The 21,629-nt window shown below is 51.3% G+C and overlaps 1 protein-coding gene and 1 long non-coding RNA gene across 4 annotated transcripts; one reads left to right on the top strand and one right to left on the bottom strand.

Annotated features, from left to right (window-relative positions):
* Positions 1–213: 213 nt before the first annotated feature.
* On the bottom strand, positions 214–4,674 carry LGALS2 (galectin 2). Of its 3 annotated transcripts, none has more exons than XM_032346347.1 (4): positions 4,575–4,674; positions 2,049–2,131; positions 682–838; positions 214–517 (listed from the first exon to the last, which is right to left on the bottom strand). In XM_032346347.1, exons 1-4 carry the CDS (start codon positions 4,650–4,652, stop codon positions 371–373), a joined length of 465 nt encoding a protein of 154 aa, XP_032202238.1. In that variant the 5' UTR covers positions 4,653–4,674; the 3' UTR covers positions 214–370. The 3 variants fall into 3 exon arrangements, with proteins under 3 accessions (XP_032202238.1, XP_032202237.1, XP_032202239.1); XM_032346346.1 differs by having other exon boundaries at positions 4,553–4,657; XM_032346348.1 differs by lacking the exon at positions 4,575–4,674 and adding an exon at positions 3,797–3,866.
* Positions 4,675–5,491: 817 nt separating this feature from the next.
* On the top strand, positions 5,492–18,874 carry LOC116592332. The gene is made up of 3 exons (XR_004286452.1): positions 5,492–5,501; positions 15,555–15,562; positions 18,802–18,874. It is a non-coding gene; the product is annotated as an uncharacterized LOC116592332 (long non-coding RNA).
* Positions 18,875–21,629: the final 2,755 nt, after the last annotated feature.

Genomic DNA, 21,629 nt, shown 5'->3' with positions numbered 1-21,629 from the left:
AAGCAGGGCCTGCCCCATGATCCCGGGGGGGCAGCTTGGCGCTTGGCCTGGTGATAATCAGAGACAAATAGGCAGCTGTGGGTGCTTGCAAGTGTTTGCGAGCACGTCCCGACCCCCACCTTGCAGCCCCGTGACCTCGAGCCTCAGTTTCCTTCTCTGTAGCATGAGAATGCTGAGGGCGTGACAATGTCTGGAAAACACTGGCCATGGAAAGACTGGCTAAAGACAGGTTCTTTTTGTTGGTTCTTAGCCTTAGGGAAGGAGAGGAGGGGCCCAGGGGCAGGAACCGCTGGTCCTGTGTGAGTGGGTAGAGAAGCCCGGGAGAGGGCATCTGCACCCGGGGTCTTCACTCCAGGGAGGTGCTGTCCCTTCAGTTGATTTTGAAGGAGGAGACGCTCAGCCCGTCCAGCACGCTCAGGTAGCTCAGGTGGCTGTGGCCCAGCCTGTTGGGAAAGGTCAGCTGGTGCCCATCTGGCAGCTTCACTTTGAATCCGTCATTCCCAAAGGTCACGGTGATCTGTGGAGGGAGGAGGGTGTCAGGGAGGCAGGAGGCCCCAGAAGTGGGCCGGGGCGGCCCGCGGTGGCTCAAAACAGTGCCAACACATGGCTAGGCCAGGGCGCCCTACCCTCTGGGCTCTCCCAGTGACTTCCTCCTCAGGCGCCTTTCCCCTTCGACCTCACCTTGACCTCTGACCCGGGGCTGAAGCACATGTGACCTTCCCGTTGCTCCTCCCCCCAGCTGCCATCCCGTGAGTTGCAGACGATAGTGGAGTCATTGAAGCGTGGGTTGAAATGCAGATTGAGCTGCTCCGACCCCTGGCCCAGATTGATCACAAATCTGCGGGGAAAAGGGTGACAAGTCAGGATTGGGGAAGAAGGGGGCAGGGGAGCTGGAGGCCAGCCCTGGGGAAAACTGCTTGGGTTGACCACAAGCTGAAAGGATCACGAGAGAAAGTTGTTCATTGCAGCCCGTGCCTTAAAACAAAGGAGGCGACAACCCGGTCAAACTTAGCATGGGAAGTACTGAGTTCCGTTTGGTGCCCGGATTCAGGCTCTGGATAGGAGGGTCACTGAGAGGGACAGTCTCCGGGATGGGAGATGCCCATCCTGGGGGGGTGGGGGGGGAGAACTGCTGTCCTCGGGTATCTGGAGGCCTATTAAGTTTGACCCTAAACATTTTAAACGTTAAATGTGAGCTCCCCGTCATTGCAGGTTCTCGATCAGGGCTTGTGTGAGTTCTTGAAAGCATCACTACAGCCTGACTTAGGCTGTCAAGGTGCTTGAGAGAAGGACATGCTGAGTCACAAAGAAGGTGCCTTCAGAGGGGTGTCTCAGACCCGAGGGCTCACAAATGTCTGTAAACTTGAGGAACCCAAGTAGGAGGAGGGGGGGACCTTGCTCTTGGCTCCTCCCACCTACATTAGGCCGCCCCTCCCCAACCAAAAGTTCGTGGAGATGGGCCCCAAGAAATTCTCTACCGGTTCAGCGCACAGGTAGACCCTGATGCTGAGCAGCAACACGGGGAGGGTCACTGAGGCCCCTTCTAATGGAGAGGAGGCAAGTGAGACCCCTTGGCGCCCCCTGGTGGCTGTCTCTGGTGTAACGTGAGAGGCTGGCCCTCTGCCGGTTCAGCGGGGTAAGAGGGTGATGGAGGGGGCGGGCGTGGGGTTTCAATAGATACACCTGACCCCGGGGGGACTGGGCAGAGCTCCAGGGGCTTCTCCACCTGCCCCTTCAACATTTTGGGGGACCATCTTTGGGGAGTTGAGCATATAGCATGAGCTGTGAAATTCTGAGGGTCCCCAAGCAGCCCCAGCCATGAAGGCAGGCCCCTCACAAGAGGGGAGCCAGCGGGGGCATGGGAGGGTGTGAGAATGAGCAAGGATGTAAAAAAGGCCCCTTTGGCCTGAGGTCGCTGTTCTCTGTGTTCATCTCACAGGGCTGCCCTGCTGGCTGCCACCTTCCAGGCCTGTTGGGGCCTGTGGACAGCTCCCCTGCCCCCTTCCGCCCCACCCCATCCCCCGCTCCCCGCCCCTCCCCTTGCTCACCCATCAGCATCACTGGCAATCTTGCCCTTGATCTTCAGGGTTGTCCCCAACTTCATGTCCATGTTCGTTATCTCAAATTTTCCCTGTGCCGACAGAGAAGCATTCCACAAAAAGCCCATCACACGCGTGCCCAGAGCCTTTCTGCCGGCGGCGCCCATTCACGAGCATTGTCTCATGGGGCTGCACACTCGAGGACACTGAGCTGGGAAGGGTTCCCCCACCATTAATAGAAGAGATTTGGACTGGGTGACTCTCTGGAGCAGGAGGGAAGAGAGGGCAGAGATGGGATGAGTGGAGAAGCGGAAAGAGGGTCGGGAAGGTCTCTGGGCCACAGAGCGCCCCCCCCCCCCCCCCCCCCGCAGAGGCCGACGACAGGGACCACGTCATCCCTGCCACACATGACCCCACCCGTGGCATTCACCACCTGCATCTTTTTTTTTTCTTTTTTAAGATGGTATTTATTTATTTGACAGAGAGATAGCGAGCACAAGTAGGCAGAGCGGCAGGCAGAGGGAGAGGGAGAAGCAGGCTCCCCGCTGTGCAGGGACCCTAAATCTCAAGACCCTGGGATCATGACCTGAGCTGAAGGTCGCTGCTCAACCGACTGAGCCACCCAGGTGCCCCACACCTTCTGCATCTTACTCGTACTGGCTTGAACGGTGTTTCCCAAAAAGTCACGGCCACCTAACACCCGAGGCTGTGACCTATCTGGAGATAGGGTCTTTGCAGATGCAATCAAGTTAAGAATTGCTTAGGGCGGGCCTTAAGCCCAATATTATTGGCATCCTGATAAGCAAAGGGAAAGTGGGTCCAAAGGCACAGACAGGCAGAGGAGAAGGCTCCGAGGACAGAGGCAGAGATGGGAGTCATCCGGCTACAGCCAAGGACCACCGGACTCCCTGCAACCACCGGAAGCTGGAAGAGACCAGAAACGATCCCTGCCTGGAGCCTTCAGGGGAGACCTGACCCTGCCGACCCCTGGATTTCAGACTTCTACCCTCTGAAACTCTGAATCAGTGTGTTACGGCAGCCACGGAACACTAAGACTCCTTCTGATCCTCCTTCTGATCCTCTGTGACCAGTTCCACAAAGGCAGGAAACTGAGGCTCGGAGAGGGAGAGTGACTTGTCTGAAGCCACACAGGCAGCTATGACAGAGAACCAGGGACTACAAAGAGGATCCACTCAAACTCCTGCACTTCACAGGCTGTGACCTTGGGCCACTTCCTCCCCCAGCCTCAGTTTCTTCATCTTTGGAAAGCTCAGTCGAGAGGCGCCTAGATGGCTCCGCTGGTTCGCCTGCCTTGGTCTCAGGTCACGATCTCGGAGTCCTGAGTTTGAGGCCCGGCTCAGCAGGGAGTCTGTTTCTCCTTCTGCCCCTCCCCCTGCTCGTGTGCATGCTCGCGCTCTCTCTCTCAAATAAATAATTTTCTAAAAACTCGGTGTTGGCAATTATTATTACTCCTAATATTATTATTACTATTATGGATAAGCAAGGAGTATAGAGATGGGGAGAGGCAGGTGCGGGCTCCTGCTGCAAGGTGGTGGAAAGAGCAGAAAACATCCCTGCGACAGGGCGTGGAGGCCATCTGTCTGTCCGTCCCACTCGGTCACTATACAGATAGGGAAACCGAGGCCCAGAGTAGGGCAGTGATGCTCTACTCCAGCCCCCCTCCCCACCAAGCCGCTGTGCTCAGGCAGAGACCCGGGAACAGAGGAGGGGAGCAGCCGGGAAGCCGGCATCCTCACCGACATGATGGCAGCTCCTGGCCGCTGCTCTCAGGGGCTCCTGAAGGCCTGGGCTCGGGATCGCACTTCCTGGCCCAGTTTATATTCTAGAATATTACACATTAACTCTCTCAAGGCCATAAATGGGGACTTTGGTCCCTTCTGCCGGGTGTCTCTCCACGGGCATCTCCCAGTACCCAGAACAAACAGGTGAGATGCTTCTCACCTGGGCGCACCCAGCCCCACCCAGAGCATCCTCCGGACTTCCCTTCTCCCAGCCTCCTGCCTCCAGCCCCCCGCACCTAGCCTCCAGACACCCCCTGCTCCTAACAGCCCACCCCCTGCCCAGGCCCGCCCCCAGCTGGGTGTCAGAGCCAGCACGAATCCCGTGTGAGCTTGGCAAGCCACCCGAGGTCCCCAGCCCTGCTTCCTCATCCTCAAACAGAGACTTGCTCTGTAAAAAAAACCTTGAAGCTTCTCATTTTCTCTGATGTCAAGATTCATTCGGAGAGCCTTTTTGTTTTGTTTTCTCCCCTCACCCTGTGATTTTTCTGATTTGTATGAGTAAGTCTTAAAAGCAACCCGTGGTGGATTCAAGGAAAACTCTCGAAGTACCTACATCCAAACTGTTAAAATCATGAGAAGGGGGGGGCTGAGGTGGGCAGGTACTGGGGGTTTAAATGCTTTGATCTTCGGTGACTTGCGTCACTGACAGGCTCAGAAAGGCAGTTCCAGATAGGAAGGGTGAAAAAAGCCAGAAACAAAGCAGGCACTCACAGCCCTCCCACCAGAAGGAAACCTGCTTGCTCTCCGGGTGCCTTTCCCTCCTCCCGGTTTTCTGTGGACTCTGTCCATGCAGTTTTCTGTCCTGCTTCATTGAGTAAACGTTAATGCTCACAAATCTGTATTTCACAACGATCGTGTAATGCCCCTGAACTATTACGCTGTTCACTGGCTAAATTGATTGGACCCATTTCCTTTTGCTGAACACTTAACCTTAATTCTAAATGTTTGCTCTTAAAAGTGCAGCTGCATTAAATCTATTTGCATAGGACCTTTGACTGCATCCTGACCACGAATTTAGGGTGGATTCCTGAAAAAGCAGGATTTTTCTAGAACCCTGGTTTGGAGGACCCGAGTGGTTTCCATCCGAGCTGGCCGCCGCCGCTCTGGGAAGGGGTGCGGGGAAGCCGGCCCCGCGGGGAGCCCTCGGGTGCCAGGAGCTGACGGGTGGCTTGCTGCCCAGTGCTCACAGAGGACACCACCTCCAGGCCCCCGCCCACCTCGAGAGGAGGGTGATTTCCTCATCTTAAGCCACAAGGAAATCAATCCCTTCTCGGCCTTCCTCCCAGGGCTGCGGCAAAGCCCAAGCAAGATAAGGAGTTTCCAAGTGCTCTGTACACAAAAACCCCTAATCAACAGAAACTACACCTTGTAAAGGTGCTATTTTTCTGATTATAGCGTAATTCTAGCTCCCTGAGGAAGGTTTCGATAAGCTCACAAAGTAGAAAGAACTTACACGCTCGCTCACTTGTTTTAGAAAAGTCCTGAAAGAGGGGAGCACATGCCCACGTTCTGAATCGGACACTCTTCTGTGTGTATATGTGACATCAGTGAAAGATTTGTTGAAAGAGGGGCGCCTGAGTTTCTCAGTTAGTTGAACGACTGCCTTCGGCTCAGGTCAGGATCCCAGGGTTCTGGGATCGAGCCCCGAGTTGGGATCCTTGTTCAGCAGGGAACCTGCTTCTCCCTCGCCCTCTGCCTGCCACTCTACCTGCTTGTACTCTCTCTCTCTCTCTCTCTCTCTGTGTCAAATAAAAAAATAAATAAATTTTCAAAAAATCTTTTAAAAGGAAGGGGAAAAGGAAGGGAGGGAGGAAAGAAAGAGAAGAAAAGAGAATATCTAAATGTCCAATTCTTGCATCACCAATCTTGTTCTCTTAATAACATCTGCCTTCTGGGGCGCCTGGGTGGCTCAGTCTGTTTAAGCATCTGCCTTTGGCTCAGGTCATGATCTCAGGATCCTGGGATGGAGCCCCGCACCGGGCTCTCTGTTCAGCAGGGAGCCTGCTTCCCCTTCTCTCTCTCACTCTTTCTCAAGAAAATAAATAAAATAAAGCCTTCCTCCTATAGGGTACTCTGTCCAGCAGTTCATCCAGCCCTCATCACAATAAACTCAACACATGTTCAAGGTGATATTTATTTATTTATTTATTTATTTATTTATTTAAAAGATTTTATTTATTTATTTATTTGACAGACAGAGATCACAAGGAGGCAGAGAGTCAGGCAGAGAGAGAGGAGGAAGCAGGCTCCCTGCTGAGCAGAGAGCCCCATGCGGGGCTCGATCCCAGGACCCCGGGATCACGACCTGAGCCGAAGGCAGAGGTTTTAACCACTGAGCCACCCAGGCGCCCCTCAAGGTGATATTTATTATGATCCCATTTTTTGGATGGGGAAGGAAGGTCCCATGTAAGGACTGAGTAGCAGAGCTTGCCTTAGCTCCCAGCCCACGGTTCGCGGCCCTCACTTAGCGCAAGGAAGAGTTGCCCTCCAGAAGGATGACCTTTGTGTGACACACGGCCTGGGTCACGGTGCCCAGAGATCTGTACCTCCCGCCATTCACACCTTCATATATTGACTCCCCTCGACTGGGGCCAGACCCAGAGACTTTCATGTAACCAGGAGAATACTAGAATAGGGCAAAAGTCACAAGGTGTCACTTCCAAAATTAGGTTCTGAAAAGACTGATTACAAAAAGGAACATTAAAGAGGACTGTCCCCTCTCCGTCTCTCGCCCTCCTCCCCTCTCTCTCTGTGTCCTAACTCGGGGAAGCAGGCCACATTATGATCAGTCCTACCGACGAGGCCCGTGGGCCACGTGCCAAGGAATCCATGTCCCCAGCCCACTGCCAGTGAAGACCCGAGGCTCGCAGACAGCCCGCCGAGTGAACCTGGCAATGGATCCCCCCCACCCCGCCCCCTGGCCGACTTAAGCCATGGGGTGGCTGAGGTCGCCAACAGCTTGACCGCAGCCTTGTGAGAGACCCCGCCAAGTCCTATCTGGATTCCGGAGCACAGAAGCTGTGCAAAACCTGTTTCTGGTTTTATGTCTCTACGTTTGGATGAATTTGTTACACGGCGAGGGTAACTAGTACACTTGGCGGACCGATTACTACCAAAAGCTCAGTGGGAGAAATATCCACGAAGGCCCCCACTGAGGAATCTGCAGTCCAGGCATGTCCCTAGACATCCCATCGTACTGGTCTTTAAAGACCCAGCTCCTGGTTTTGTGTCCTTAATTGTCCTAATTCCTTCCTTTATGTCCTATTAGCTCTTCCTCTTGACGTTTCGTTTATTTTATTGCTCTTTTTCTCACTTCTCAAGTTGAATGTCAGTTCATTCATTTTTCATCTCATCTTTTTACCAAGAAATGTATTTGAAGCTATATATTTCCCTCGCTGCCTCCTTGGCCACTTCTCAGAAAAATTTTTTTTAAGATTTTATCTCTTTATTTGAGAGAGGGAGAAAGAATGAGCAGTAGGGGGGGAGCAGAGGGAAAGGGAGAAGCAGACTCCCCGCCATGGAGGGAGCCCAATGCGGTGCTCAATCCCAGGACCCTGAGATCATGAGCTGAGCCAAAGGCAGAGGCTTAACCCACTGAGCCACCCAGGCGCCCCACGTCTCAGGAGTTTCAAGATGTTCTGCTCATGATCCCAGTGTTACCTTGAACCGAAGCCAGACCACCAGAATGTTGTTCTCAGAACTCAGTACATGCTTAATAACTATTTGGGGATTGACCTACGGAAGAGAGACTCACCACCCCCATCATCACTGAGGAACGGTTGGAAAATAAAATATCACGAATCAGAGTTGGCTACATTCACGTTTGCTAAGCAAACGAACCATCATAAGGCCATCAAAGGTCACAGTTTCGGGGGTGCTGCTCTAAGAGGCAACACTGAGGATGAACCACAGCAAAGCTGCTCGTGTGGGCACCTCCGGGGTGCCGAGAAGGACATCTCCAAGCTGGCCACACAGGGTCTCCATCCTGGAACACAGGCACCTACGACTTTATTCAAAACACAGCGGACTGGGGGCGCCTGGGTGGTTCAGTGGGTTGAGCCTCTCTCTTCGGCTCAGGTCATGATCTCGGGGTCCTGGGATCGAGTCCCGCATCGGGCTTTCTGCTCAGCAGGGAGCCTGCTTCCCCCTCTCTCTCTGCCTGCTTCTCTGCCTACTTGTGATCTCTGTCTGTCAAATAAATAAATAAAATCTTTTAAATAAATAAAGAGATCAAGCTTCAGCAGGGAGACAAGCTTGAGCACAGGAAACAACCAGAAAACAATTAATTACCCCCCCCCCCACCTCCGGCGGAAGGCTGCAGAAAGTTCCAGACTCCTGGGGCGGAAGGGGTCCTCGGATGTCCTTGAGAGGGCAATATGGAACCAGTGGAATCCTGGTTCTGCCACTTGCCAGCTGTGTGACCTCGGGCCCAGTTACTTAACCTCTCAGATCCGATCTCTTCCTCTGTAAAATGAGAACAAAAGTGTTAAAAAGATTAAGGGAGATAAGGCCTGGAGTTTCGTTAATAGTTAATGGATATTATTTGTTATTAGGACCAGGAGTGCAGTGCCCCCCTTGTGTTGGCTGTGAGGAGGGTAACGTACCCCCCAACACACACCCACACCTGGCAGCTGCGTATGGACCCTCAGTCTCAGACCTCAGGCCTGTGAGAATGTTCTGACAACCTCTCCCAGGGCTCCGTTATGACTTCTGCGAGTCCAGGGTACTTCGGCCTTCGTGGGCCTCTTCCTGCAGTAACTGCGCGTATTTTCATGTACACATACATAAACACACACACCTATTGTCATTTCCACTGCACTCAATGAATGTGTCAGTGTTTCTAAATTAACACACCGGAAACCAACTTAACACTGTATGTTACAACCTGACTCTGGATTTCAGCTCAGGTTGTGATCTCAGGGTCGTGAGATCGAGCTCCGTGGGGGGCTCTGTGCTGAGCAGGGATCTGCTGGAGATTGTCTCTCCCTCCCCCTCTGCCTGTCTCCCCACCCCCCAAAAAAAATTAACGTTATATATTAAAGATTTTCTCAGGGATGGGCAAAACAGATGAAGCGGTCAGAAGGCATAAACTTTCAGTTATAAAATAAAGAAGTCACGGGAGGTACACATGGTGACTATGCGTAAGTATACTCCAGCATATTTGAAAGCTGCTGACAGAATAGGTCTGAAAAGTCCTCATCACGAGAAAAAGCCAAGAGAAACAAAACAGGGACACGCGGTGGCGATGGTAGGTGGTGGTCCCTTCTCCACAAACACGGATGTCAAATCCTTCTCTTGTGTACCTGGAACTAACACTGTGTGATATGTCAACTATTCCTCAATTAAAAAAATAAAAACACCCAGAACACCCACACTTTTTTCAACCTGAAAGTTCATTTTTTTCCGATTTTATAAGAAATAGAAACCTTCCGGTGAGCCTCCGAAGGCTGCTGGGTTCACAGCACGGGGTCTGCCGTGCCCACTGCGGGAGCCAGTCCCGTGGGGTTCTGGGGACTGCTGCCCACTGGCCTTTTGCTGTTGGGGGACTTTGGTCCTGAGGTCCGTGAGATCCTGGCCTATCTCCTCTCCTGTCCTGCTCCTCCCAAAGAACAAACAGCCCAACGCATCCTTGGTCTTCTTCCTGCTTCCCTTCCTGCTCCTCTCCACGCCAACAGCCTCCTTCAGATGGCAGAGGGAACAGGGCAGAGGGAACAGAAGCCCCGAGCTCTGGGCATCGAATGGGAACATGTCAAGTGTCACCTACGAGCTGAGGAGCCATGGCAAGTCACTCTGAGCCTCGGCTTCTTCATCTGTGAGAGGGAGCTAAGAGTGCCTTCTTCACGGGGTGACTGGGAGAATGTTTTTTTTTAATTTAATTTAAAAACTTACATGGCATGTGGGGCACATTCCTAGATGCTAAAAAGATAAATAAACTGGTATCTTCCTTCCTTTGGGAGGATTCCTGGAACGGTTCCACCTGCACTGATGACCCCAGAGCCCAGGAGAGTGGACAGAGCAGAAGCTCAGGTGAATCTGGAGCGAGCAGCCCCCACCAGCTGTGGATGGTGGGGGGCAAGCACACTCCTTCCCCTGCCCCCTGGGAGGGCAGTTCTCCTTGGGAAGCCAGTGTCCATTCTGCCACAGCCCAGGATCCTGGACAGGAGCATGGGGCATGACAAGAAAGATGCTGGTGACAGCCAGATGTACCATACACAAATATCGAATCCGTTGGGGGCCCCGTCTCCCAGACAGAGCTGGGGCTCGTGATCTATGCTTTGCAATCCCCATGGAGATTAAAACCCTCCTAGCCTCGGTCTTTCTTCAGGTGTGTTAGCCTCAGGCACAGGGAGGCTGGTCTATAGCTGTGTGACCTTGGGCAAGTCACACAACCTCTCTGGGCTTCAGTTTGTCCATCTGTAAAATGGGAACTGTCACACCTCAGGGGGTCACACCTCACTGGGTAGATATGAATCTTAAAGGAGAATATGCATGAAATGTTGAACACAGCGCTGAGCCAAGTTCAGTGTTAGATAAGCATTTGCTGGTATTGAATGTTATCTCTTGGGACGACTTAGACGTTAGGGCTGCCGGAGTAGATGTCCAGCCTGGCTGCTCTAGCGCCAAACAGCCGCCCATCCGTCCGTCCTTCGAGAGACTTCCACTGGGTTCTTGCCTCATCTGCCTCAGGGATCTTCCTTATTTAACCTGACCCCAGTTTCTGTGGCTCCACTCTGAGCCCCAGCTGCTGGCTAGACCTGGCCGCAGGCCTGGCTCACATCCCTTCAGGACCGCTGAGTTCCCCTGGAGCCCTGGGGTCATCCTCACCTCACCTGGAATTGGGGAGGGGCCTCGAAGAAGGAAGGATTTTGGAGAAGTGGTAGGAGGGAATGGGCCACAGTCACTTAGCCGTACCCCCAACCCGTCCTCCACTCTTTTTTTTTTTTAAAGATTTAATTTATTCCTTTGACAGAGAGAGAGCACAGGCAGAGGGAGTGGCAGGCAGAGGGAGAAGCAGGTTCCCACTGCAGGACCCTGGGATCATGACCTGAGCTGAAGGCAGACGCTTAACCCACTGAGCCACCCAGGCGCCCCCGCTCTCGCCCTGTCCTCCACTCTTGCCCCACAACCTTAGCCACCCACTGGGATCTTTATAAATCTAAGTGACAACACCCCAGCCTCCTGCACTAAACCCTCCAGTAGCTTCTTCCGGCATTTAGAACAAAATCCTAACTCCCCTCTTGGCCGACGAGACCTATTTCCACCTTGGAGCCTCATGTGACCTCCCATGTCCCCCCGGCCAGGCTGACTCTTGAATTCACCAAGCTCATTCCAGCCTCAAGCCTTTGTCCTGGCTGTTGCCTCTACCTAGAACTCTTCCCCAGCTCTTGGATGGAACTTATCATATCCATCTCAGCCCCAAGGTGGGTGGGTGTTGAATTTAAGTTAAAAAAAAAAAAATGGGGGTGCCTGGGTGGCTCAGTTGGTTGGGCGGCTGTCTTGGGTTCAGGTCATGATCCTGGAGTCCCAGATTGAGTCCCGCATCGGGCTCCCTGTCTGCTTCTCCCTCTGACCCTCCCCACCTCATGCTCGCTCGCTCTCTCTCTCTCTCTCTCTCAAATAAATAAAATCTTTAAAAAAGAAAAAAAAAAGGTGGGTGCCTGGATGGTGGATGGGTGGCTGGATGGTGGATTGGCAGCAGAGGCCCTCATCAGAGAGTCCAGAAGTGGGGGAATTTGCAGAAGCTCCATTCTAGGGACACATGGCCCCATCACTTCCCTCCCTGCCCCCCAGCTTATTACCCAGGCCCTTTGGACCAGGAAGGCTCCCTGTCAGGGTAACACCTCCCTATGCCCAGACAGAGCTGGGAAGATTTACAGAGGAGGCCATCATGTGCTGGGTTGTGTTTCATGTAAGTGGCAAGAGGAACATGTCCACAGAGAACGTCTCTCTAGAAATTAAGCAAGTATATCACACTGTTTCTGTCCTTAGGTGGTCCTGTAGTGCTCTTCCTGGCGGAGGGGAGACCCCAGCCCTGAGCCCCACTGCTCCTCCCGGGGCCACTCCATCTTCCTGCGGACAATGGTCTGCTTTGATGTCCCTTATCACACAGCTGATGGAGCAGATCTGTGGGGGACAGAAATAGCCCCAAACTGACATTCCCATCTTGCTCCCCATCCCTGTCCTGGCAAACTCAAGGGCAGGACTCTCTCTGCCTCGGGGCAGATGGGCAGTCTTTGTGTGGGTGAGGGAAGGGGAAGGGGCCTTTATCTGCCCTGTTTTGGTAAACAGCAGAGGAAGCTCACTCCCTCCCAAGGCCTCTAGTCCACGTTGAGCTCCGGAAGCCACGAGAAAGACCTCCCTCTTATTGAGTCAACATCCGTCACCATCTTGCATCCCAGAATCAGAGTAGATGCTGCAGGATTCCAGGGGCTGGTGAAGTCCTTGGGGGAAATACCCATTTCAGAGTCTGGCCCTCTCTCTTTAAAGTGGGGATGGAAACTGGGACCCATAATACTTCTATGAGTCAACATCACAATTCAGAGAGCCACCGCCCAGAGCTGTAATGGACCCCTGTCCAACTCCCAGAGGCCCTGCGGGAGACCAGAGGCCGCTGGCACAAGGCTAGAGAAGAGCAGTGAGGATGGAGACCCCAAGTCCAGAAGAGCTACGGGGCGGGGGGGGGGGGTCAGTGGAATGACGTCATCCTCAAGTCCTGGCTCCGCCCCTTACTGCGTGACCTTGGCCAGGCCAGGTGGCCTCAGTTTCCCTGCCAGGAAAGTCATTTTATTATTATTTTTTTTAAGATGATGCATTTATTGGGGCGCCTGGGTGGCTCAGTGGGTTAAGCCTCTGCCTTCGGCTCAGGTCATGATCTCAGGATCCTGAGATCAAGCCCCCCATCCAGCTCTCTGCTCAGCAGGGAGCCTGCTTCACCCTCTCTCTCTGTCTGCCTCTCTGCCTACTTGTGATCTCTCTGTCAAATAAATAAATAAATAGAATCTTAAAAAAAAAAAGATTGTATTTATTTATTTGAGAGAGAGAGTGACGGGGGAGGGGCAGGGGGAAAGAGAGAATCTCAAGCAGGGTCCACCCTGAGCCCAGAGCGTTACCCGGGGCTGATCTCCCGACCCTGAGATCAGGACCTGAGCCAAAATCAAGAGTCTGGTGTCTGAGCCCCACTGGCGCCCTTGGAAAGTCGTTTTGGAGATTTCTATTTCACAGTATTGCCATGGGGCTAAACAGGAGAACACACATGATGGGCTTCACTATAGAGTCTGGCACGTGGTAGGACCTCCACTACTACGACTCTTCTGTCACCAGTAGCTGACGGCTGGCATTTACCGGGTGGCTCCCACGCTCTCCCTCGCCAGCATCATCACATTTACCGTGAGGCACTCTGGGGCCTCCACAGAGCAAGCACTCTGGCGACAATCATCCTCTCATCCCGACCCACGACAGCCCCCACCCTCAGTCTCCCCAGCTGCACGGAGAGGAGTTGGGAGCAATGACCCTCCAGCTCAATGTCCAGGGGTCTCTCTGGGTATTGGTTTCTCCCTCTGCCACTCTGCCCTGCCATGGCCACCCACCTCTCAGCGGCTGGCAGTCCTGAGTGCCCCTCCCCTCAGCAGAATTCTAGAGGCTTCCCAGCCCCTCCCTCCCTGGTCTCCCCTCCCTTGGTCACCCTGGGCCCCGCCCCCAGAAATTGATTTGCAAAGAGGATAAGGGACTTCACCCTCAGCTCACTGGAGTCTGTCCATTTCCCTGCAAGCCACGGAGGCAACCCTTTAAGTTTTTGGGGCATCTGGGTGGCTCAGTCAGTCAAGCATCTGACTCTTGATCACAGCTCAGGTCTTGATCTCAGGGTCGTGAGTTCAAGTCCTGCTCTGGGCTCCACGCTGGGTGTAGAGCTTACTTTTAAAGAAAGAAAGAAAGAAAGAAAGAAAGAAAGAAAGAAAGAAAGAAAGAAAGAATAAATGAAAGAAAAAGAAAGAAGGAAAAATCAAGGTTTCAACCCCGATTCATTGCAGGTAGGAATGTAAAAGCATGCAGCCATTACGGAAAACAGTTTGACGGTTCCTCAAAAAGCTCAAAGTAGGATTACCACGTGACCCAACAGTTTGACTCCTAGGTAGGGTCAAAAGGGATGGACAAGGACTTGAACAGATCCGTGTACACTCCTGTTTACAGCAACGTCAGTCACAACACACAGAAGATGGAAACAGCCCGCATCCGTCAGCGGGTGGATGCATAAACAGGACGGGCCATGCACCCACGATGGAATGGTATTCAGCCTTAAAAAGAAACAAGAAGCCAATCCATGCCGCCACGTGGATGAAGTGAAGGAAGGAAGACACGAGAAGCCACACATCGCATGATTCCACTTCGATGAAGTCTCTGTCATAGATAAATCCATAGAGACAGAAAGGGCATAAGCGGTTATGGGGGGGCTGGGGCTGGGGAACACAGATGAACACAGAGTTTCTATCTGGAGCGATAAAAAAGTTTTGGAAATAGATGGTGACGCGCAACATTGTGAATGCGATTACTGCCACTGAGTTATGCACTTAAAATAGTTAAAATGGAAATTTTTATGTTATAGGTATTTTGCTATGATTTTTTGTTTGTTTGTTTGAGAGAGTGTGCACTTGCACAAGCCGCGCGGCCGGGGGGAGGGTGTGCCCAGCGCTCAGAGGGAAAGAATATTTTTTTTTAATTTTATTTATTTATTTGACAGACAGAGATCACAAGTAGGCAGAGAGGCAGGCAGAGAGAGAGGAAGGGAAGCAGGCTCCCTGCTGAGCAGAGAGCCCGATGGCTGGATCCCAGGACCCTAGGATCATGACCTGAGCCGAAGGCAGAGGCTTTAACCCACTGAGCCACCCAGGCACCCGGAAAGAGAGAATCTTAAGCAGCCTCTACTCCCAGCACAGACTCCACGGGCTCCATCTCATGACCCCTGAGATCATGACCTAAAATCAAGAGTCAGACACCTAACTGACCGAGCCATCCAGGCATCCCAATTTTGCTACAGATTTTTAAAATTAACAATGCAATTTACCCAAAAAAAAAAAAAATTGAACTGTACACTTTAAGTGGCTGAGTTTTTTAGTATGTGAATTATACATCCCTAGAGCTATTTTTTTAAGATTTTATTTTTATGTAATGCCTACACCCAATGCAGGGCTTGAACTCATAACCCCGAGATCAAAAGTTGCCCACTCCACCAGCTAAGCCAGACGGGAGCCCCACGACAGAACTATTTTAAAATCAGAGCTTGCCTGGAGTTCATGATGGCAACTTCTTTCAGTTATTTTCCTCCTGAGACCCTTCCTGGAGTCTGGGGTCCAGCCACTGAGCAGAGCCACTGTGTTTTTAGGAAGCTGTGAAAGGGATCGCCTCTCTCCAGGAGAGAGAAAGCATTTGCCTCCTCCTGGTGGCCACTAAGAGAACAGTCTAAATTAGAAAAAAAAAAAAAAAAAAAAAAGTGGGGTGGTGGGGGTAAGCATCTACCTTTGGCTCAGGTCATGATCTCAGGGTCCTGGGACTAAGCCCCACGTAGCTCAGCAGGGAGCCTGCTTCTCCCTCCCCCTCTGCCTGCTGCTCCTCCTGCTTGTGCTCTCTCTCTCTCTGTCAAATAAATAAGTGAAATATATATTTTTTTAAGATTTAATTTTATTTATTTATTTGACAGACAGAGATCACAAGTAGGCAGAGAAGCAGGTAGAGAGAGAGGAGGAAGCAGGCTCCCCGCTGAGCAGAGAGCCCGATGTGGGGCTCAATCCCAGAACCCTGGGATCGTGACCTGAGCGGAAGGCAGAGGCTTTAACCCACTCAGCCACCCAGGCGCCCCTGACATATTTTCAAAAGAATAAAGTAAGTTAACAAAAAAAATTAGCTTATCAATTGCTAAGCATCTATATCAGAAAAATGAGAAATTATGACATGCATGTGATTTAGAAAATACTTCGTAGAGCTCGAAAGGGTTCGACAGGGAAAAAGCAAGTGTTCCTTACGAAAATTCCCACGGCCACCCAGAGGAGAACACCATTCTCGAGTTTCCTTCCAGAGTGACACTCCATGCCTCTCAAGTCGGAGCCTGCCATACCTACTATCCCATATCTTGGTTTTATTCTCTCAACAATTTGTCTTGGAAATTGTTCCATATCACTAAAACAATTTTCTCTCTCTAGAGGCTGGGTCTACCTTGAGGTCCAGCCATGGGAGGCCGAGTTGAATATGGCTTTAGTTGGAGTGTTAGTGGGTTATTATGATAAAGCTGACAGCCACTGCCAGGAACAGTTAGGTGATGGCTCCCTGCCCCAGCGCAGACAGCCGTCTCCAGAAATTCAGCCGCCACCAATACCATCCCCCCTCTGCTGATCCAGCTGGTGTCCTGACAAAAAGGTGCAGGGAAAGAGGTCCCATCACTCTGTCACCAAGACTATACCCCAGGCACCCGACGCCGGAAGAATGTGGGAGAACCGAGGTCTGCATCATACAGACCAGCAGGTGGTCTACGGAAAACACTTCGAGTTCTCAGACAAGTGGTGAACTCCGTTCTGTCACCTAGCGACAAGGGAACTCCGCACGGTCGGGAAGACAGTCAATGACACGTCGTGATGTGTGACTCTAAATGTACCACACGCTGTTTTCTTCTTTGTTGGGAATCCTGTGCAATCGAATGGGCCAGAACGTCTCTGCTGTAGGACCCAAGCCTGTAACTAGCGCAAACACCAAGTGCCTTTGTGTGTTACACTGAAGGTTTTCTAGAACGCAGCGCGTGGAGGTGTGTCTTAGCGTAGAAAGCAATTTGTTCTGACCAAACTTTACAGTTCCTGATGAAACCACACACCAAGTTAGGCTTCCCCAAGCCTGAAAATATGAGAAATTTAAGATTTATGTGACATTTCCAGTAACAGATTATAAAAAGCAGAATAAAATAAAAAATAAAATACAAAACTCTTTTGATCAAACAGGCTAGATGCCTGACTTTTCTTTTTCATTATAGAAAATGTAATAGGGCGCCTGGGTGGCTCAGTGGGTTAAAGCCCCTGCTTTTGGCTTAGGTCATGATCCCAGGATCCTGGGATCAAGTCCCGCATCAGGCTCTCTGCTCGGCAGGGAGCCTGCTTCCCTTCCTCTCTCTCTGCCTGCCTCTCTGCCTACTTGTGATCTCTGTCAAATAAATAAAATCTTTTTAAAAATGTAACAAAATCACTCGGGGTGCCTTGGTGGCTCAGTAGGTTAAGCGACTGCCTTCAGCTCAGGTCATGATCCCAGGGTCCTGGGATCGAGCCCCACATCAGGCTCCCTGCTCAGTGGGGAGCCTGCTTCTCCCTCACCCTCTGCTGCTCTGCCTGCTTGTGTCTCTCACTCTGTCAAATAAATAAATAAAATCTTTAAAAAAAAAAAAATCACTGGTCTCTGAAGAGCATACAGCCCAAATTGTAGGGAAAAAAAACTGTTGGGGTGGGACGCCTGGGTGGCTCAGTTGGTTGGACGACTGCCTTCGGCTCAGGTCATGATCCCGGAGTCCTGGGATCGAGTCCCGCATCAGGCTCCCAGCTCCACGGGGAGTCTGCTTCTCCCTCTGACCTTCTCCTCGCTCATGCTCTCTCTCACTGTCTCTCTCTCAAGTAAATAAATAAAATCTCTAAAAAAAAAAAAAAAAAAAAAAAACTGTTGGGGTGCCTGGGTGGCTCAGTCAGTTGGGCATCTGCCTTCAGCTCAGGTCGTAACCTCGGGGTCCTAAGCAAGCCCCCCCCACCTCAGGATCCTTGCCCAGCAGGGAATCTGCTTCTCCCTCTCCCTCTGCCCCTCCCCCTGCTCATGCACGCACTCTCTCTCTCAAATAAATAAAATCTTTTTAAAAATGTACTACGGGGGGCGCCTGGGTGGCTCAGTGGGTTAAGCCGCTGCCTTCGGCTCAGGTCATGATCTCAGAGTACTGGGATCGAGTCCCGCATCGGGCTCTCTGCTCAGCAGGGAGCCTGCTTCCTCCTCTCTCTCTCTCTGCCTGCCTCTCTGCCTACTTGTGATCTCTCTCTGTCTAATAAATAAATAAAATCTTTAAAAAAAAAAATGTACTACGGTGGCATGTCAGGTAGTTAGGTAAAAATTTCTTATTGTTCTGATCTTACAAGTACGGTATTCATCAGCTTTTTTAAAGTTTGTAATTCATAGGAATTTATTTTCTCACTCTCCATGAATACCTAATTTTGCATGTGTCATTTCATATTCTTTTGTTTTCATGAGGTCTCCAAAGTCTTATAAGCTTCAGGCTCCATAAAACTTGAGTTCCCCTTGGGGCACCTGGGTGGCTCAGTGGGTTAGGCTGCGGCCTTCAGCTCAGGTCGTGGTCTCAGGGTCCTGGGATCGAGTCCCGCGTCGGGCTCTCTGCTCAGCAGGGAGCCTGCTTCCCTCTCTCTCTCTCTGCCTGCCTCTCTGCCTACTTGTGGTCTCTCTCTGATAAATAAATAAATAAATAATCTTAAAAATATATATTTAAAAAAAAAAGAAAACTTGAGTTCCCCTTGTCCTTATGTAAAGCGCGTTGCTTACACTGGGTACCTGTCAAAAAAAAAAAAAAAAAAAAAAGGACTGAACACCCCCCCCCTTTTTTTTCCCTAGTTATAGTCAGATGTTTATTTAAAAATCTGATCCAGGGGCGCCCCGGTGGCTTAGTTGTTATGCGTCTGCCTTCGGCTCAGGTCGCGATCCTGGGATTGAGTCCCGCACTGGACGCCCCGCTCACTGGGACGCCTGCTTCTCTCTTTTCCACTCCACCTGCTTGTGTTCCCTCTCTCACTCTCTGTCAAATAAATAAATAAAATCCTTGAAATAAATAAAGTAAAATAAAAATCTGATAGCCCAATGTAGCATTTTCCACGGGTGGAGGAAAGATGCAGAAACCTTCCCAGGCTTCACAATCTCTTGCTTAGTCGCTGTCTTCGTGGGAGCCATTGCTGTTGTTTAGAAACTTGCTTAGCCTTTTTTGCTTCCTTGGCAGCCCTGATGGCCTCTTTGCTCCTTGAGCCTTCCTAACTTCAGGCTTCTGATTCCTCTGGGCCTTTGTATCAGCAAGAAATGCACCAGGGATGGCCCTTTGGAATTTGATTGCATGGCGGGTCCTTTTCTTTTGAATTTCTTCCAGCTGTCCCTTGTTGTGCTTTCTTCCGAAGCGGACTGTCCGGTTTATCTGCCAAGGATTAGATAAACGATCTCAGAGATTTCCTCCAGCTCCAGAATTCTCTCTGTGGGAAATGCGCCCTGCCCCCCTCCTCCCCTCAGCTTGACTCTGCAGAAAGACAAGGAAGTCCTGTCTTGGAGCTTATCCAAGTCTTTCCTGCTGTACTCCGTGTCCTTTCCCGGCAGGGAGACGAAAGTACTGGGATGCAGAGCCCTGGAGGGCGAGGTGAAGACGGATACCTTGAAGGTATAAACTTTGGGGCAAAGGGAAGACAAAAGGGTAGGAACCAAACCCTAAATCTAGGGGATAGAACAGGGTGGGAGGGGAGAACTCCCACTATAACTGCACTAGTGACCGTTCAGAGCCTTCTTGCATTTAGCATTTAGTGAGTGCCTACTGTATGCTAGGTGTGGCGCCGTGTTATCTCTAATCCTCCCCGCTGTCCCGACTCAAAGTGGAGTGCCCTGCCCGAAGTCACAAGGAGCTCTGCTCTTTCCTGCCTTGCATGCCCTTCCCTCCAGCCAAGCCATACTTCCACATCCTGTCCCCTTCTCTCGGGGAGGGCATTCCCACTTGTACTTTAGTTCCCTGCTCAAGGGCACCTCCCCTCTCACCCCTCAGTTCACCACCAAGATTACTGGTCTCCCCGCCATTGCCCCCCACCGGCCCCCCGCAGCCCCTGCCCCTGCAACACTTAGAAGACACCCTAAAGGATGATGACTGTGCAGCCAGCTCACAGCTCCCTGGGGCATCATCTTCCTGGCATCACCCCATTGGAAATTATACTGTTCATTTACAGGTTTGTCAGTTTCGTAGAATGTAAATCCCACCAGGGCACATTAATAAATGGTAAGCGCCTGTCCATCCACAATTAGAGAAGAGCCATGTTTGAATATTGCCTTCCGATTGGTGAATTCTTGGGTTGCTTCTTTCCTTCCAGCCAATAGGGTGTGGGTCATAGTGTGGTGTCTGTGGCCACACACCCTGGTAAACCAGCTCTCCCTGCCGGCTGGAAATGGGTGTAGGGGGAAAGCGGGGTTGCTTAGAGCCTTCATTCCCCCACCTTTTCCTCCTCCCTACCAGGTGGGTTGGCATGTACAATTCAGTCCCTGGAAACTGTGCCTTTCGCTTGGTACATCTGAGAACCAAAGCAGGGAAAGGTTGATATTACGATGAGCTGGGGCAGAGGGAGGCCAGGAATCGGGGTCCCATTCTGCTGCAGAGATCATCCGTATGACCTCTGGTCGGACTTTTGAGGATGAGTCCATGTAACGCTAAATGTGCCCATCTCAGATCCGAGGTCCTGGAGGATCCAGGATGGGCAGGTGCTGGGGGCCCGGGGAGCAGGGGGTGGTACAGCTAACTTTGGACCGTGAACTCCTGGGCCACAACAGCAGCAAGTCCAAACTGAATATGAGGTTGTCCGGGAGCCTGTATCTTTCAGCAGCTCCCCAGGAGACATTGACACATAAAGTCACCTTGGAGGAAATCAGCAGTGTAGTCCCAGCGCAACTTCAGAAATCAAACAGAAATTGGTCCCAGCACCCCACTAACTTGCAGCCTCAGTCGTGATCCTCTTTAACCTCTCTGGGCCTCAGTTCCCTCCTCTGCAAAATGGGGAGATGAATCCCCATCTCAGAGGTGTGATATATTTGTAAGAGTCACAGCACACTTGACTTTCAAGTCAAGTCATTGGCACACACAGCCGATGAGTCGATAACCGGTAGCAGGTTATCTTTGTCATGGAATCAAAGCGAAGACAGTGAAACTGTCACAGGAGAGATGCCCACCCATGGCCCAACTCACCAGGACATGGAAAAGTTCAATGAACAAGTTCATTTCCCCAAGGGCCTCAACCCTCTCTCTCCCTCTACACACAAGAAATGACCCAGTCCCCTGAGAACACATGTTTACTGTCCCATTATTTCAGGCAATCCAGATTTGCTGGGACAGCTCTCATTGTAAACAACCAATTAGATCCTTTTCTGTAATAGAGGCTTTAGATCTGCGCTGAATTTATCCTTCCTTCCACCTCAAAGGTCAATCTTTTCAATAAGGATAATTCATTAAATGTACAAGGGGAGAAGGGAGTAAATGTACTGGGAAATAGGGCTGAATTTTAATACCTCATGAGCCTTCTCATTTATGTCAATTAATAAATCAGGGCAATAATCTTTCCTATACCATGTGGCCTAGTTCTGATTCAGAAAATAGGAGCCCCTGTCCCTGTCCCCGTGCACATACGGTAATGGCTGAAGACATAAGCCACGGGAACCCTCTCACCGTTCTGATGCCTGCTTTCCCCTTCGCTAGCAGTCAAACCCAGAATCGTCGTTTCTGGAACCAAGCACATACTGGATGCAGAGACCCAAGCTTGAGCTCAGATTCTGTCTCAGGTTTGCGGAGTCTGATGACCTCAGGACCTCTGCACTCAACGATTCTTTTGGCTTGGACATACTTCCTACAGCTAGCTCCTTCTCAGCTATAATGTGAACTCATCAGAAAGGGCTGCCTCCCCCCACCCCACCCCCCGGCACTCAGCCTCCACTCCCACAGCAGCCCATCGCAGTGTTTTTATAATGAATTCAGCATATTTTG

This window comes from Mustela erminea, chromosome 6 (genome assembly GCF_009829155.1).
Source record: "Mustela erminea isolate mMusErm1 chromosome 6, mMusErm1.Pri, whole genome shotgun sequence".
NCBI classification, from domain to species: Eukaryota; Metazoa; Chordata; class Mammalia; order Carnivora; family Mustelidae; genus Mustela; species Mustela erminea.
The sequence above is the reverse complement of the archived record's forward strand: the minus strand, read 5'-3'. Positions and strand labels throughout refer to the sequence as shown.

Bases quoted from the DNA above. Each gene is read 5' to 3' on its own strand.
- LGALS2 (XM_032346347.1), bottom strand. From the start codon at position 4,652: ATGAAGCAGGACAGAAAACTGCATGGACAGAGTCCACAGAAAACCGGG. The intron at 2,132-4,574 runs GTTTCCTTCTGG...CTGTCGGCACAG, and splicing joins GGCACCCGGAGAGCAAGCAG to GGAAAATTTGAGATAACGAA. The intron at 839-2,048 runs GTGAGCAAGGGG...TTTTCCCCGCAG, and splicing joins ATTGCCAGTGATGCTGATGG to ATTTGTGATCAATCTGGGCC.